Source organism: Neovison vison, chromosome 13 (genome assembly GCF_020171115.1).
Source record: "Neovison vison isolate M4711 chromosome 13, ASM_NN_V1, whole genome shotgun sequence".
In the NCBI taxonomy this organism is placed as follows: Eukaryota; Metazoa; Chordata; class Mammalia; order Carnivora; family Mustelidae; genus Neogale; species Neogale vison.
Genome location: NC_058103.1, coordinates 147360927 through 147377182, shown reverse-complemented (window position 1 = coordinate 147377182; position 16256 = coordinate 147360927). Strand labels below are relative to the sequence as shown.

At 59.1% G+C, this 16256-nt stretch overlaps 1 protein-coding gene across 1 annotated transcript; it reads left to right on the top strand.

Annotated features, from left to right (window-relative positions):
- Window positions 1–303: 303 nt before the first annotated feature.
- FES (FES proto-oncogene, tyrosine kinase) lies at window positions 304–10133 on the top strand. The gene is made up of 19 exons (XM_044231795.1): window positions 304–617; window positions 1055–1270; window positions 1494–1667; window positions 3016–3112; window positions 3223–3406; window positions 4721–4858; window positions 4933–5052; window positions 5200–5322; window positions 5467–5653; window positions 5775–5858; window positions 6260–6469; window positions 6739–6861; window positions 7250–7303; window positions 7705–7823; window positions 8118–8212; window positions 8319–8442; window positions 8673–8830; window positions 8920–9042; window positions 9420–10133. Exons 2-19 carry the CDS (start codon window positions 1064–1066, stop codon window positions 9560–9562), a joined length of 2463 nt encoding a protein of 820 aa, XP_044087730.1. The 5' UTR covers window positions 304–617; window positions 1055–1063; the 3' UTR covers window positions 9563–10133.
- The last annotated feature ends 6123 nt before the right edge of the window (window positions 10134–16256 follow it).

Here is a 16256-nt window from a genome sequence, read left to right as displayed (position 1 = left end):
CTCCGTACCTGTCGACTCTCCGGCCCTAGACCCTCTGCCCAGCCCCTCCTCGGGGCCGAGGTTCCCTTGGGACAGGAAGCCCCTGCCTCGGGTAGGGGGGTGGCTGCCGGCTCCCCAGGACCTGTGCCTGAGAAGGAGGCCTCTCCTCGGGGATATTTACTTGGAAATTTTATTCACATGTTGGCTGGCGCCTGAGCGCTCCTTGGGGAATCCGATGGGGTGGGGAGGCCCGGAGCAGGCTTCCCCCTTCCCCCTCTGGGCCGCCCTGGCCGGGCGCCAGGCCCCCACCGCGCAGCGGCAGCTTCCCCGCGCTCCCGGGCGCTGCCCAGGCCCCGGGGGCGCCGGCAGGCGGCTCTCCGCGCGGCCATTCTTCCCCGGCCCCCTCCTCCCTTCCGTTTCCGCGGCCGCGCGGCGCGCTGGGCAGGGGGGCCGACAGGCGTTGGGGGCGCCGGCCCTCCCGCCCGCCCCTTCCCCTCGCCGGGCCCGCCCCGGCCGGCCAGCCGAAACCGCGGCAGGAGGAAGCCGAATCAGGAACTGGCCAGGGTCGCCCGGGCCGCAGTCGGGCAGGAGTCGTCCCGGAGGCGTCCTCGGCAGCCCCGGAGCAGCTGCCGGCGCGGGTAACTCCTGCCGCGAGGCCCCGGAGGCGCACGGGGGGCGGGGGGCAGCGGGGGCGGGGGGTGCGGAGGGGGGACACCCCCCCCCCGGGTGGGGCGCGCGTGGCACGGCAGGGGCCCGGCTCAAGCTGTGTCTGCCCGAAGCCCGGAGGAGGGTCCCGGGCGCGTCGAGCCCCTGGGAAGGGTGCGGATAGGAGGGCCTGGGGAGGGAGGGGTTCCCTGGCGCCAGGCCTTGGCCGGAGACTCGGGAAGCAAGGAGGGCCGGGCGTCCCAGGCCAAGTTGCCGTTTTGGATCTATGGCTGCATTTCAGAAGGAGAGGACCCACCTCCTGACCAGCGGCAGCTCCTTTTTGCCGGGCTGCCACCCCCTTCTCTGGCCGGCCCCTCCATCCTCAGCTGCCGCCTTACCGAGCTGTGGACCCTCCTCTCTCTGCCCCCAGGACGGCACCATGGGCTTCTCTTCAGAGCTGTGCAGCGCCCAGGGCCACGGGGCCCTGCAGCAGATGCAGGAGGCCGAGCTGCGGCTGCTGGAGGGCATGAGGAAGTGGATGGCCCAGCGGGTCAAGAGCGACAGGGAGTATGCAGGGCTGCTGCACCACATGTCCCTGCAGGACAGCGGGGGCCGGGGCATGAGCCCTAACAGCCCCATCAGCCAGGTGGGGATTCTGGGGGACCCTAGGCCTCCTCGTCCCCTTCCTGCCTTCGACTGACAGGAATTTCCGTGGCGCGGGAAGGGGGGTGGGGGGGGAAAGGGACAGTTCTGCCTGCCTGTCCCCTTCCCTTCCCAGAGCCCACTGGGGAGGGTTGGAGGGTTGGCAAGGCCTGGGCCAGGGAGCCATTGGCCCCCACTCCCTGTCTCGCCTGTCCCATGTCCTACAGTCCTGGGCAGAGATCACCAGCCAGACAGAAGGCCTGAGCCGCTTGCTGAGGCAGCACGCGGAGGATCTGAACTCAGGGCCCCTGAGCAAGCTGGGCTTGCTGATCCGGGAGCGGCAGCAGCTGCGCAAGACCTACAGCGAGCAGTGGCAGCAGCTGCAGCAGGACCTCACCAAGGTGGGTCGGTGGCCCTGGGCACCCCCCCCCCCCGGCCGTGGCTGCCCAAAGACCGAGAGTAAATGGGCTGGTTTTGCACAAGAGCCCCTGGATTCACGGGGGAAGTGCAAGTCCCTGACCGCAGGCCTGCCCTAGCTTCCGTCCCTCCTCCCTGCTCCTGGGCTGGTCTGTAGCAAGGCCTCTCTGCATTTTCTGTCCCCTGAGTGAGTGCCCGAGCCAGGTGCTGGGGTAAAGGGGAGGGATCCAGCCGCTGCCTGCAGGGCGCGCGGATCTGTAACCCCCACCCCTCACTGCCCTGCACCAGCTGGCTCTGAGGCCCGCGAGAGCAGTTGGGGTTGGTCTGTCTGCTGTTGGTCTAGGCGGGCTCCTCGCAAGGCGTCAGAGATACCACAAGCAGCAGTGGGGGCCCCCACTGTGGGGACACGGAAGTGCAAAGTCAGCCCACCGGCATTTGAACCCGGCCCTGCTGCTCGGTCTAGAGGTTGAGCGATTGGAGCAGGTTGGAGGCTGCTCAGCCTGCCCCGTTCCCAGTGCTGGTCAGCACCCCTGCGCCACACCCCTTCCACCTGTGCCAAACCCAGCCTTCCCACGGACCCACAGCGGCCCCTGGTGGCCACTGTCCACCCACCGGCGGGCTCCCCAGAAGTGCATCTAATTCGGGGGTCAGCCTGCTTTTATGGGGTACTTTTCCGGGAACCCAGCCATGCCCGTTTGTTCCTTTTCCCATTACCTGGGGCCGTTACAGACCTATAGTGACAGAGCGGATTCCAGCAGAGACTGAGGAAGTGTTTACGTCTGGCCCTTTAAGAGATTCGTCTCGTCTTTCCTTTAAGTTGTTGTACAGACCGGGAAACTAAGATTTAGAGGAAAGAGAGGGAACTTACCCAAAGGATCCCAGTGCATAAACAGGGGAACTGGGATCAGAACTTCGCTCTTGGCCGTCCACTGTTCCTGCCACCAGGAGCAGAATTTGCAGGAGTTGATGCAAAGTGAAAATGCACGGCGTCTTGTCAAAAAATTATGAAGAGTTTCAAGATGGCACCAACAGAGCGTTAAACCAAGCCCTGGCCACACGTGCCTCCGGGTACCACTCTAGGTCAAGGAGGGCCGGGTGGAGCCTGCCCACGCCCCTCTCTGCCTGTCCCAGGCGCCCGCCCTCACGCCGACTCCTCTGCTCTCACTTCAGCAGCAGCGTTGGGCCCCAGAGGCCTGCAGGCCCTTCCCGGGGGACAGACAAGGGTGCGCAGCCCGCCAGGACTGCAGGGCCCTGGCAGGGCTTCACCTCAGGCCGAACTCTTCTGGGCCCCAGGGACCTGTTAGCCCACGCTGGCCCCTCGTCTCTCCCCAGGCCCACAACCAGGACATCGAGAAGCTGAAGAGCCAGTACCGAGTCCTGGCACGGGACAGCGCCCAGGCCAGACGCAAGTACCAGGAGGCCAGCAAAGGTGTGTGGCTTCCCTTCCTGGGAGAGAGGGAATCCCGAGCCAGCCCTGACCCCCCCATGGGGACCTGTCCTTCTGTGCCGTTCCCCACCACCTCTCCCTGCCCCTCGCAGACAAGGACCGAGACAAGGCCAAGGACAAGTACGTGCGCAGCCTGTGGAAGCTGTTCGCTCATCACAACCGCTACGTGCTGGGCGTGCGGGCCGCGCAGCTGCACCACCAGCACCACCACCAGCTCCTGCTTCCCGGCCTGCTACAGTCGCTGCAGGACCTGCACCAGGACATGGCCTGTATCCTGTAAGCCGCAGCCCCCGCCGCCCCTGCCCTGCCCTAAGCCCTGCCACCAGGCCCAGAGGCCGAGTCTGCCCAGGGGAGCAGGGGCTGGGCGGAGATGTGGAGTCCGCCCGCCGGTGTCTGGGTCGCGCTTTTCCAGGGTCCCTCTTGCAAGGTGCTCTTGTATGAACGGCGCACTAATCTAGGCTCCGGGGTACAGCAGGGAACAACACAGACAAGAGCATCTGTCCTCTAGGGTCGTTCACGGTACTGGAGAGAGAAAAGAGTAACAAGGGGCAGCATGTGTGGGATGGCAGTAAGCGGAACAGAGCAAGGCAGGGGAGGGGAGGCGGGCAGGGAGGAGGGAGAGCTTTCCATAGAGTGCTCTGGGAAAGCCTCAGAGATACCCAGGTGAATGGGGGTGGACGGGGTGTTTGGAGAAAGACCGTTCCAGAAAGAGGGAAACGCAGGTGCACGGGCTCTGGAGAGTGCCTAAAATCCGGGTGCAGCAGGGCAGCCAGTACAGGCCAGGCAGAGGGAGGGGAGGGCCAGAGCTGGCTGCGAGGCCGGACGGGTCCAGGTTTGGGGCACTGCCGGGTGACGGAGGGGCCAGCAGGCCTTTGGGGGACTTGGGTGCTGCTGTGTGGAGGAGAGAATTCACGGGGCCAGGCCGGGGGCTGTTGCAGGAGTGCGGATTGCTGGGCCAGCGCCGTCTCCGTTAGGGGTACTCCCCAGGTGGAGCCGGGCTGGTTCTTCATGAACCAGAAGTGAGGTGTGAGATGGTGTCTGGGGAAGCTGGAGTTTCTGCTGACTTACGTGGACATGAAGGAGAGAAATGCATTTGGGAGACAGGAGTTTGCCTTTCAACTCCAAGGGTTACGGTGTCTCAGGGACGTCTGGCACGGGACGTTTGTGTAGGTGCGTGGCCGTGTGAGGCTGCAGCTCCGGGAGGACCTGGGACTGGACACGTGGGTGCAGGGCCAGCAGCACGGCAGAGCCCAGAGCCCCCCAGTGAGGGGCGGCCCGGGACAGGCGCACCTGCACTTGCATTTACCGCGCAGTCCGCGCGCACACACGCTCTGCACCCCAGCTCTCACTGGGTCCTTATCACAAGGTCTAGCGCCCCGGTGGCACACACGGGGAAGCGGAGATAAGGGAGACATGGAGTAACTTGCCTGTGGTCATTTATTTGGCTGGTAAATGAGAGGGAGGGGGAGGCTCAAGAGCTGGGCCCTCCAAAGCCAGCGTCAGGAGCCCCACGCTGCGCTGCGCTGCCCAGCCTGGCCCGGCCCGGCCCAGCCCGAGGCCCCACTGACCAGGGCTCCTGTCTGGGCGCAGGAAGGAGATCCTGCAGGAGTACCTGGAGATTAGCAGCCTGGTGCAGGACGAGGTGGCAGCCATTCACCTGGAGATGGCGGCAGCGGTCGCCCGCATCCAGCCCGAGGCCGAGTACCAAGGCTTCCTGCGACAGTATGGGTAAGCCCCTCCTTGCTCCTGCCAGGCAGCAGGACTTCTAGCCCGTTCGCTGACAGGGCACTGTCGCCCCAAAGGTCCACACCTGACATCCCACCCTGTGTCACCTTCGATGAGTCACTGCTTGAGGAGGGCGAGCTGCTGGCCGCGGGGGAGCTGCAGCTGAACGAGCTGACCGTGGAGAGCGTGCAGCACACGTGCGTGGGGGCCGGGGGCTGGGCTGGGGGGAGGGGCGGGGGCAGTGGACGCCGCCTCCACAAAGCTGTGGCCCGCCAGGCTTGCTTGGCTCCGCGGCGGTGCATCCGAGGGGCCCGGCTGTCACACGGCCCTTCCTTCGGGCACAGGCTGACCTCAGTGACAGATGAACTGGCTGCGGCCACGGAGACGGTGCTCAGCCGGCAGGAGGCGGTCACCCAGCTGCAGCGCGACCTCTGGAACGAGGAGCAGAACACCCATCCCCGGGAGCGGTGAGCGCTTCGCCCACCCACGGCTCGCCCACAGCAACTTCCTGGCCTGCCTCCCCTGGCCCACTGGGCGGACCCGCTGCTGGCTGCCGACCCAGGGCTGAGCCCCTCTCCCCTCCCCTCCCCATCGCCCCCCACCCCCTGCAGGGTGCAGCTGCTGGCCAAGAAGCAGGTGTTGCAGGAGGCGCTGCAGGGGCTGCAGGTGGCTCTGTGCAGCCAGGCCAAGCTGCAGGCCCAGCAGGAGCTGCTGCAGGCCAAGCTGGAGCAGCTGGGCCCCGGGGAGCCCCCGCCCGTGCTGCTCCTGCAGGACGACCGCCACTCCACGTCGTCCTCGGTGAGCTGCCTGCCACTGCCCGCCCTGCTGGCCTCGCCCGCCCGTCCCGGGGCACGCTCCTCACTTTTGCCCTCCCCCTCCCCAAGCCTGGCCACCCGCTGACGTCTGTCCCTGGCCTCAGGAGCAGGAGCGAGAAGGGGGAAGGACACCCACCCTGGAGATCCTTAAGAGCCACATCTCGGGAATCTTCCGCCCCAAGTTCTCGGTGAGTGGAGCCCAGCCTGGGCCCACAGCTCTGCCCTTCTCCAGGAGGTGGGCCAGGCCAGGGGTCTCCGACATGTACCGCTAAGCAATGTGTGCTGCAGCCTTGGTACCCCTGGCTGTCCCTGCTCCGGGAGTAGCTGGGCAGCGGGAGCCTGGAGGAGAAGGCAGAAGCCTGGTTTGAGATCAGCCGGCCCCGGGCTTCCCGTCCCAGCTCTGCCTAGAGCGAGCCTGACTCTGTCTGTCTGTCGCTGGCTCCCGGGACTCTAATGGCACGTGGGTGGTTTGTGAGGACGAGGGACATATGTGAGAGAGAGAGAGACCCCAGCTGACCCTTGTCTGTCCTGGTGGCCTCCCCTGGAAAACTGGTGGAATGACCTTTCCTTGCCCCCCCATCCCTGCCAGCTCCCTCCACCCCTGCAGCTCGTGCCAGAGGTGCAGAAGCCGCTGCACGAGCAGCTGTGGTACCACGGGGCCATCCCACGGGCAGAGGTGGCTGAGCTGCTGACACACTCCGGGGACTTCCTGGTGCGGGAGAGTCAGGGCAAGCAGGAGTACGTGCTGTCTGTGCTGTGGGACGGCCAGCCTCGGCACTTCATCATCCAGTCCGCTGACGTGAGTGAGGCCTGCCCTCTGGCCTTCCCTGCCTCGCCCCCCGCCCACCTCCACTGGAGAAGGGCCTTGGGAGGGCAGGAACTGGCTGCTACGTCCACTGCTTCCTTGGCGGAGCTGAAAGGGGCCACAGAGAGCACCCCGTCTGTGCCGCAAGCTCAGGGCTTCTGCATGGGCGCCCCCCACCAAGGGCTTCAGGCTTGCAGTACAAGTGCTCCACCCCCCCCGCCCCCGCAAGGAGGCCGTTGACCCTGGGTTCCCCTGCCCCACAGAACCTATACCGACTGGAAGGGGACGGCTTTCCCAGTATCCCCTTGCTCATCGACCACCTGCTACGCTCCCAGCAGCCCCTCACCAAGAAGAGCGGTATCGTCCTGAACAGGGCTGTGCCCAAGGTGAGCCTGTGCCCGGCCCCGCCGTGCCACGCAGGCCACACAGCGTCAGAGCAGGAAGGGTTTCCCAGGCTCCTGTCTCTATGGGGGTGCAACGCGATTCCACTCTCCTCGGGGCCAGCTTCCCTCTAGATTTGGAATCTCAAGGCCGCGCCCATTCCATGGGACACTCGCATACCCGCAGAGCTGAGCCTCCCTCAGTGAGGGCACCTGCCTGGTCCCCAGAGTCATCTAAGTGTGATCCTGAGACTGTCCAACCCCCATTTTTCAGACCAATAAACCGAAGTGCTAAGAAATGAAAAAAAGCATTGGTGGGGGACGTCTGGTCCCTTGCAGGGCCCAGCACCCATCCCCTCACTGACTTCCGACCCCCCTTCTCCTCCCTCCCCAGGACAAGTGGGTGCTAAACCACGAGGACCTGGTGTTGGGGGAGCAGATTGGGCGGGTGAGTTGCATGCCCTTATTTTCCGTCCACCACTTCCGCTGGCACCCCCATGCCTCCTCGCCCCACCCAGGCCCTTTCTCCTCAGGGGCAATACCCATGAGCTGTAAAATACCTCCTAAGGAAAGAGTCACTTCCTTAAGAATCAGAATGGGTTTTCAATTCAAGGGAAAGATCTGGGGGTTTTCTGTGTCCCTTTTCCCTGTGAGTGTGGCTTTTCTCCCTATCCCGTGCACACCCCCTTGGCTCCCCACCCAGGGGGTAGACGCCTGTGGAGCATGGCTGAGCAGTCTGGGTGTGGGGACAGTGAAGGGTGGGTGGGGACAAGATGAGGGCCAGCCTCTGGGAGTGAGGAAGAGGACCCTGGTCTGGGGACAACTGGTAGGAGCCTGGCGCCCTTTCAGGGGAACTTCGGTGAAGTGTTCAGTGGACGCCTGAGGGCCGACAATACTCTGGTGGCTGTGAAGTCTTGTCGGGAGACACTCCCACCTGACCTCAAGGCCAAGTTTCTGCAGGAAGCAAGGTGTGTGATAAAGCAACAACCCCACAGTTCTACATACAGGGGGTTCCTCTGTGCATGGCATGAGGTGACATGCTCAGCTTAATCTTCATGCCCCTCACCCTGCACTGCACAGGTGGTACCCCCGCCTAGTGCCGAGGGGTAGAGGTCCGGTGACCCACCTGAGGGAAGGTTTCTGGGTCTGCTGGCCTCACAGGCCATGCTCTCCTCATCTGCTGCCTTCTCCCGTCTTCCCTTGGTCTCCCTGGGGCTCCTGGGGCTCCCAGAGCCAGGGTGCTAAGTGGTGCTGCCCCCCAGGATTCTGAAGCAGTACAACCACCCCAACATCGTGCGTCTCATTGGTGTCTGCACCCAGAAGCAGCCCATCTACATTGTCATGGAGCTTGTGCAGGGTGAGCCAAAGAAGCTGGTCTACCGCTTTGGCGGGGGTGGGAGGGGGTCGGGGGGTGGGGAAGCAGCCGCCCATGGCTCACCTGGTCTCCTGCTGCCCACCCCCAGGGGGCGACTTCCTGACCTTCCTGCGGACCGAGGGCTCCCGCCTGCGGATGAAGACCCTGCTGCAGATGGTGGGGGATGCGGCCGCGGGCATGGAGTACCTGGAGAGCAAGTGCTGCATCCACCGGTGAGAGCTGGAAGGGCCCCCCCGCAGCGGCCCGGGCACCATCTCTACCCCCCACACCCCCACCACCCCTGCCCAGGGCAGGCATGGACTCCAGACCTGGCGGCTGCCTGTCCGCCATAGACCAGGGGCTGGGGCTGGTGAGCAGCTCTGTCCAAGGCCGTGCCTGGAGCACGGGGTTGGGCAGGGGCCGTGGCTGCATGGACACTGTCCCCCTCCCCGCCCCCACCCAGGGACCTGGCGGCTCGGAACTGCCTGGTGACAGAGAAGAACGTCCTGAAGATCAGTGACTTCGGGATGTCCCGGGAGGAGGCCGATGGGATCTATGCAGCCTCCGGGGGCCTCAGACAAGTCCCGGTGAAGTGGACGGCTCCGGAGGCTCTTAACTACGGTAGCCGGGCCTTCCCCCGGGCGCCCCACGGCTGGGCCCTCACTGCGGCTGCGCGCGGGGCCGCTCACGCCCCGCCCCTTCCCCCGCAGGACGCTACTCCTCGGAGAGCGACGTGTGGAGCTTCGGGATCCTGCTCTGGGAGGCCTTCAGCCTGGGGGCCCCCCCGTACCCCAACCTCAGCAACCAGCAGACGCGGGAGTTTGTGGAGAAGGGTAAGGCGTCCCCGCACGGTGGCCACTTCGGACCCACGCGGTTGTCCCGAGGCTCAGGCTGGGCTCCCCGGGGTCCCCGACCGCCCTGAGGGCACAGCGAGGCTCATCCCGTGGCTGCCACCGGAGACCCAGTGCTGTCGCGCTAACCCGTCACCGCAAGGGCGGGAGGGCTTCCCGCGTCCCTCCTACTACGACCCGTCAGGCCTGCAGAGCCGGCTGCGCGCTGCGGGACCGCGGTCCGGGCCTCTGCGTCCTCGGGGCCCTTGAGGAGTGGCGCCCCGAGAACACCCCTTGGCGCAAGCAGCTCCCCGTGCTCCGGGAGCACCCCAGGGGCTGCCGGCCCCCCGCCCACTCCTCACGGCAGCCTGTCCCCACAGGGGGCCGCCTGCCCTGCCCCGAGCTGTGCCCCGACGCCGTGTTCCGGCTCATGGAGCAGTGCTGGGCCTACGAGCCCGCGGAGCGGCCGGGCTTCGGCGCCATCTCCCAGGAGCTGCAGAGCATCCGGAAGCGGCACCGGTGAGGCGGCCCGGCTCCCGCCCGCGGCCTCTGCCCGCCAGCTGTACCTCCCGCCCTGCGGCCCCCGCGGCCCTGGCCTCCTCCCCGGCCCGGCCCCGGCCCCTCCCCACTCCGTGCTGCGGGCAGCCACGCCGCTCCGGTGGGTCGGCGCGGCCCGGCGGAGAAAATAAAACCACTTGTGTCCACTGAGTGCCCTGGGCACGTGCGCTCCTCCGCAGGGCAGGCCTGAGGAGGAGGAGGCGGGGCCCGTGCTGTGGCCGTGGGAAGCGGGCGACCGGCAGTGTCTGGGGTCACAGCCGACCTGGTCCGTCGCCCCTGGATGCGAGACACGGGGGAGAGGGAGACCGTCTACAGGCTTCTGGCGGTGGCCAGGTCCTTCCCGAAGGAGGGTCGCGGGCAGTGGGGCAGAACTGCGGGAACAGTGGGGAGTTTGGAGACGTCGCTTCTGAGGGGCCTGTGGGGATGTAGGTGTGACACAGAAGTCTAGAAGCCCTGGGTGGGTCTGGCGGCTCAGTGGGTTAAGCGTCTCCCTTGGGCTCAGGTCATAATCCTTGGGGTACCGGGATCGAGCCCCGCATTGATGTCGCTGCTCCTCCCTTTGCCCCTCCCCCCGCTGTGCTCACGCGCTCGCTCTCTCTCTCTCTCTCTCTGACAAATCAATTTAAAAAAATAAAATAAAATAAAGAAGTCTAGAAGCCCAGATGGAGGCAAAGCCTGGCCACTGATGTTGGAAAGTCACTAGCTGACAAATGTCGGCGTAGCTGACATGATAAGTGTTGACAGTCATAAGAGACTCAGGGGAGAGGCGAGGGGAGTCAGGGAAAACGAGTCTCCCTAAAAGGGGGCTGGGGTGACTGAAGAGAGAGAACATGCTTCCCCAGGGAGCTCATCCATCGAGACAAGTCTACTGAGCAACAGGGTCGCAGAGCGGGGAGCTCTCACCTCCTCCTCTAGGTCCATAAAGACCCCCAAAATCTATATAATCATCATCAGAAACTTTCCCAGCAGCACCAGAAAAGGGCACGAAGACAAAGAGGTATGAACAAACTGAAAAGCGGAAATCGGGAAGGATCTCTTGCTCCCAAGAACAAGGCAACAAGAACTTTGAGGTAAAATGGCCTTCCCTTGAGAAAGCTGAGGAAGTAGTTCACATCTATTTTTGACAGAGATAAAAACGCTGTAACTTGTGTAAACAAGAGGAAATCAAGTTAGAGTGTGATTAAGAAAAAATACTAAGAAGTCTTTATCATTAGAAGTGATAAAAAGCAGAACCAAGGAACTTCTGTTTTCTGGGTAGGATGTGGTAGGTGGGTCTCCACGGACCATTACTCCCATTGCAACAGCTAGGAGGAAATGACATAGAAATCATTTTTATTTTACTTTTCTAATTTGAAAAAATATTTAAAGTATTTAAATACTTTTATTTAAATATTTAAAGTATTTTTTAAATATTCAACTTACTTATTTTTTTTTTTTTTAGAGAGTGATCACAAATAGGCAGAGAGGCAGGCAGAGAGAGAGGGAGAAGCAGGCTCCCTGCTTAGCAGAGATCCCCATGTAGGGCTTGATCCCAGGACCCCGAGATCATGACCTGAGCCGAAGGCAGAGGCTTAACCCACTGAACCACCCAGGTGCCCCTAGTTATTTATTTTTGAGAAAGAGAGAGAGAGAGAGTGCATAAGCAGAGGGAGAGGGAGAAGCAGACTCCCTGCCGAGTAGGGAGCCTGATGCAGGGCTCAATCCCAGGACCCTGGAATCATGACCTAAGCCAAAGGCAGACACTTAATGGACTGAGCCACCCAGGTGCCCTGAAAATTATCATTTTTTTAAAAAGAAAGAGGAGTGGTGGAAGGAATAAGGACCAGATGAACAAAATTTCCAGGGGGAAAGATACCTTCCAAGGTGAACTGATGATAGATGATTATTTTCTTCTCCCAGACATTTGTTGATTTGGGGCATCTCCAGTGAGCAACATTGCGCCGAGCAGGGAGACTCTAATGGGAAAAAGAGAAACGAACAGTGTGTGATTCTTGCAAGGACTGTGTCGTGGGATGGGCACTAGAGGAACCTGGAAAGCCAAGCCAGTTTTCCCCATGGAACATTTGCTGAGTTCTGGAGCACTGCAGCCAGCTGAGTACTGGCTGGGCTAGAAAGGCAAGTCCCACAGTGCTGCAGTGTTTAAAAACGTGGTGGGGGCTAAAATAATGACTGCCCCACCTCAAAATACTGGCCAGATTTTGAACCTGGGTGGTTTGGGAGGCTAAAGAGCTAACCTCAGAATTTCAGAAGAGAATTTGAAGGACTAGAGCAATACGGGCTGGCCAGGCTTTCAACCCCAAATCCAAGAGGGTCACTCTTAAGGGACAGGGACAATCCAGAAAAAGATTGAATTTTATCAGAACTGTAGCTCTGCCCCAACTCCTCTCAGTGCCCGATTACACTGAGGTGACTGGCTCCCCTGGGATGGAGGGTAAGGGAGAGGAATAACATAGTCTGAAGTCCTACCCTTTTTTTTTCCTTTTTGAAGATTATTATATGTTTTTTATTTTAATTCCAATGTAGTTAACATAGTATTAAGTTAGTTTCAGGTATACAATATAGTGATTTAACAATTGTATATATTACTCGGTGCTCATCAATATACCCTTCTTTTTTTTTTTTTTTTAAAGATTTTATTTATTTATTTGATAGAGAGAAATCAAAAGTAGGCAGAGAGGCAGGCAGAGAGAGGAGGAAGCAGGCTCCCCGAGGAGCAGAGAGCCCGATGCGGGGCTCGATCCCAGGACCCTGGGATCATGACCTGAGCCGAAGGCAGAGGCTTTAACCCACTGAGCCACCCAGGTGCCCCAATATACCCTTCTTTTATACCCCACATGCAACCTACAATCAGAAATTATAAAACAGACACAAAAGGGGATAGAAAATGGGGACTATGAACAGGAGGAAAAAGAAACAATAGAAGCAGACCCACCGATGATCCAGACATTGGAGCTGGCAGACAAGGACTTAAAAATAACTATGGTTAATAGTTATTAACTATTTGTGAACTTGAAGATGGATTAATAGGCGGTATCTAATCTGAGGTATAGGGAGAGGAAAAAAAAAAAAAAGAATAGAGAAAGCAGGGACAGCTGGGTGGCTCAGTCAGTTAAGCATCTGACTCTTGGTTTCAGCCCTGGGGGTGATCTCAGGGTCCCAGGATGGAGCCCTGTGTTGAGCTCTGTGCTCAGCAGGGAGTCTGCTCGAGGATTCTTTCTCCCTCTGCATCTGCCCCTCCTGTGCCCCACTTTCTCTCTATCAAATAAATTGGGGGGGAAAAAAAAAAAAACAGAGAAATGGGAGCCTAAGGAACACACAAGATTCCAGTATATGAGTGATGGAAATTCCAGAAGGAGAGCGACGTTAGGACCGAAATAAACCGGAACTGACCCAAATGTCTCTCTAGCAATAAGGAACAGACCACAGGTGTGCATACCAACATTGACAAATCTCAATGACACATCGACGAAAAAAGCCAGATGTGAAAATGTGCCTTCTATATGGTTCCAATTCATGAAATTCAAGAACAGGCGAAACAAAGCTATCGAGACCTCAGCCTCGTGGTTGGGGCTGAGGGTTACCCATAGGAAGGGGTGTGAGTGCAGGGTCACAGCCCCACCCAGTATCCTTACAACTTCGCACGTCCCTCCGTAGGCTGTGTAGGCAAGGCCTGAGGTGACTGACTTGAGTCTTGACAGAATGCACAACAATTCCTCCTGCAGCAAGGGGGCCGCAGGCAGCCGGGTGGGGAGCCTCCCCATCCATGGGAGACCACCACGTCACCTGCACCCCACCCTCACCCCCACCTCCTCATAGAGAGCAGCCTGAGGCCGTGCCCCTGCTCGGCTGTAGTTTACAGTTGGCTCCTTCGCCACAGTGACCTCCCACCATACCTCCTGTCCCGGTCCCTCCAGTTCGATGTCCTCCTGTGGGATTAGGGGTGTGAGAAGTTGGCACCATGCTGGTCTTCCTTTTGCCGTCTGTGAGTAAAAAGCCATCTGGATGCCCTGGGGCTTGTTGTCTCCTTCCCAGCTGAGTCTATGACATGAGACAGTCTATGGGCCTAGTGACGGCAACAGTGACTTGCGGCCCCATTAGCCCCGACACCGCACTTCCTGTAGGACCAATAAGTCCAGTCTCTCTGGAGAAGAGACAGGGCTGTATGGAACGTCAGGTCAAGTAGAAGAGAGAAATCTGCCTCCCTCAGTGTCCGCTTTGTGCTGACGTGTTTGGTGACGTCAGAGACCGGCAGTCTTTGGCCATCATCCCTGATCCCAAATGAGTTCCATTAGCGTGTTTTGTTTTGTTTTGTTTTAAGATTTTACTTTTAAGTAATCTCTACCCCCAACGTGGGGCTCGAACTCCCAACCCCCAGATCAAGAGTCATACGCTCTACTGACCGAGGCCACCAGGAGCCCCATACATTGGTGTTTCGGGTTAGAAGTCAAAGACAGAGTTTCTCACTGAGGTGAAGAAAGCACACAGCAGTACTGCTCACCCTCTTACTGTGACTACAGACGGAACACTACCTGGTGATCAGGGGCGGTCCGCCACTCCGAAATGCAATGGGGTCCACTCTTACAGTGAGTGAGACAGGAGGGAAATGAGAGATTGGAACAAAAGTCCAGTGAAATCATAGAAGCAAGACTCATCTGACTAGCAAACGAGGGTGCTTTGCCCCACAGGCTGACGAGGAATAGAGGTCCTTCGGGTGCTTCACAATTGACCCCACGCTTCATGCCCCCCTGGCTACGACCGTGCCAGCCAATGTCATGGATGTGGCGGAGGAAGATATAAAGATAAGTTAGGGCTTGTGCAGTGGGTCTTCACGGTTATACTGAAATGGCGGCCTATCCAAGATGAACTGTCATCTGACGGGCATCCTCAGATCGTGCTGGGAGAGGCTACCCTTCCCTTTCAGTGCGCGGGAACCAGCATTCATAATGGAGACCACGAGTGTCCAGATAACAAAAAGTCATCCGAAGTCAGCTCGAACGTTTGCTTAACACTACCAGGCTGCAGGAGAAATGGAGTCTTCTCTTGCTCTATGAGGATGTCTCCGGGAAACTATTCAGCTACCGCATGATAATTTTTCCAGAATGGAAGCCTTGGGAAAGGCCAAGATAATGCACCCCAGGCCAAGGCTGGGGGGGAGAAACCAGGCCATCTGGACCTGACTATTGTGCCAGGGGTTCCCGAAAGAGGAAAGTGATATTCTTACTGTGACCAAAAAAAAAAAAAAATTCTTTCTGGTTATCATGTCCTGGGATGGTCAATGGGACTTAATCACGTGGGCCATAGCTGCGCCAGCTTTGCCATGTCCTCTGAACAGACAGGAGAGACACCAAAAAAGCCCTGACCCTCCTGCTGAAGTTTGTGCTGTTCGGACTACAGTTGGACCCAACACTTTCTGCGCTATCCTAGACCCCTTTCATAGACAAATTGGGGCTAGTTTGGAGGCCAAGGTCCTTTTATCCCCAGGGGAGACCAGAGGCCCTATGTAGTGGCCGAGGTGAATTAGAAAACTGAGAACGATGAAAATTCCCAAAGCCTCTCAGGCCTCCCGTGGGCCACTGTGATATCGGGGCATACCCACAGGCGTGGCTGAGAGCTCACCCTTACTGGATTTGGACAAATTGAACACTGGACTGCTGTAGTTCTGGAGCAGGCCCTTTTGAGCCATCACACACCCAAGTGGTTGTAACTAATACTGTTGAATGTATTGTGGGAGCAGAAGTTTTGAGTGTGTGTGTTAACGTCTCTTGATTGTAAGGGATGTACCCAAAGGGAAAATGTCACAACTAGGATTGTGGTCATTAGGATAGCTACAAGTGGTCACCCTGAAGCAGAGCAGGACAGGGGGATGAGGAGGGGAGCTACTGTCTTGACGAAGGAGCTAGTAGATTTAAGGGAGCTCAAGGACCTGATATCTCCTTATAATAGTTCTGAGTGGCCACTAACAAAGGCCAGTTGCCTGTGGTGCCTCACAGATTATTACAAGTCCCAGAGCTCATGGCACAGACTGAAGAATACACCTGGGTGTGGTGGTGTGCTTGCTAATGCCTTTTTTAGCATCCCATTACATCCAAAAGATGAAAAATCATCTTGCCTTCATTGGCTTGGGTTGCAGTACACCTTTCCAGTGATGCCACAGGACTAGCTGAATTCTGTGATTTGCTACCAGTCCTAACTCCTGTAGGAAGAGCCTTGTGACAACAGATTACGGGAACACGTGTCCCTGTTCACAACCCACAGAAAGCATGGTGGTTATCTCACGTGTCCACTTGGCTGAGCCGTAGTGCCCAGAATAATCCAGACATTATTCTGGATGTTGCTGTGAAGGCATTTTTAGTTGTGATTAACATTTAATTTGATGGTCTTTGAGGAAAGCAAATCTCCCCCCATATTGTGGGTAGACCTCATTGAATCAGCCGAAACCCTGCAGAGAACGAGACTGACTTCTCCCAGTCAAGAGGGAAGTCTGCAGCAGATGGCTCTTCCCTGGGTCTCCCACTTCCCAGCTTTCAGACTTAAAGTGTAGCATTAACTCGTCTCTGGGTCTCCAGCCTGCTGGTCTACCCTCCAGACTTTTGACTTGCCAGCTTCCATTGTTGCAGGAGCTTATTCCTTTAAACACACATGCATCCATACATCCAACT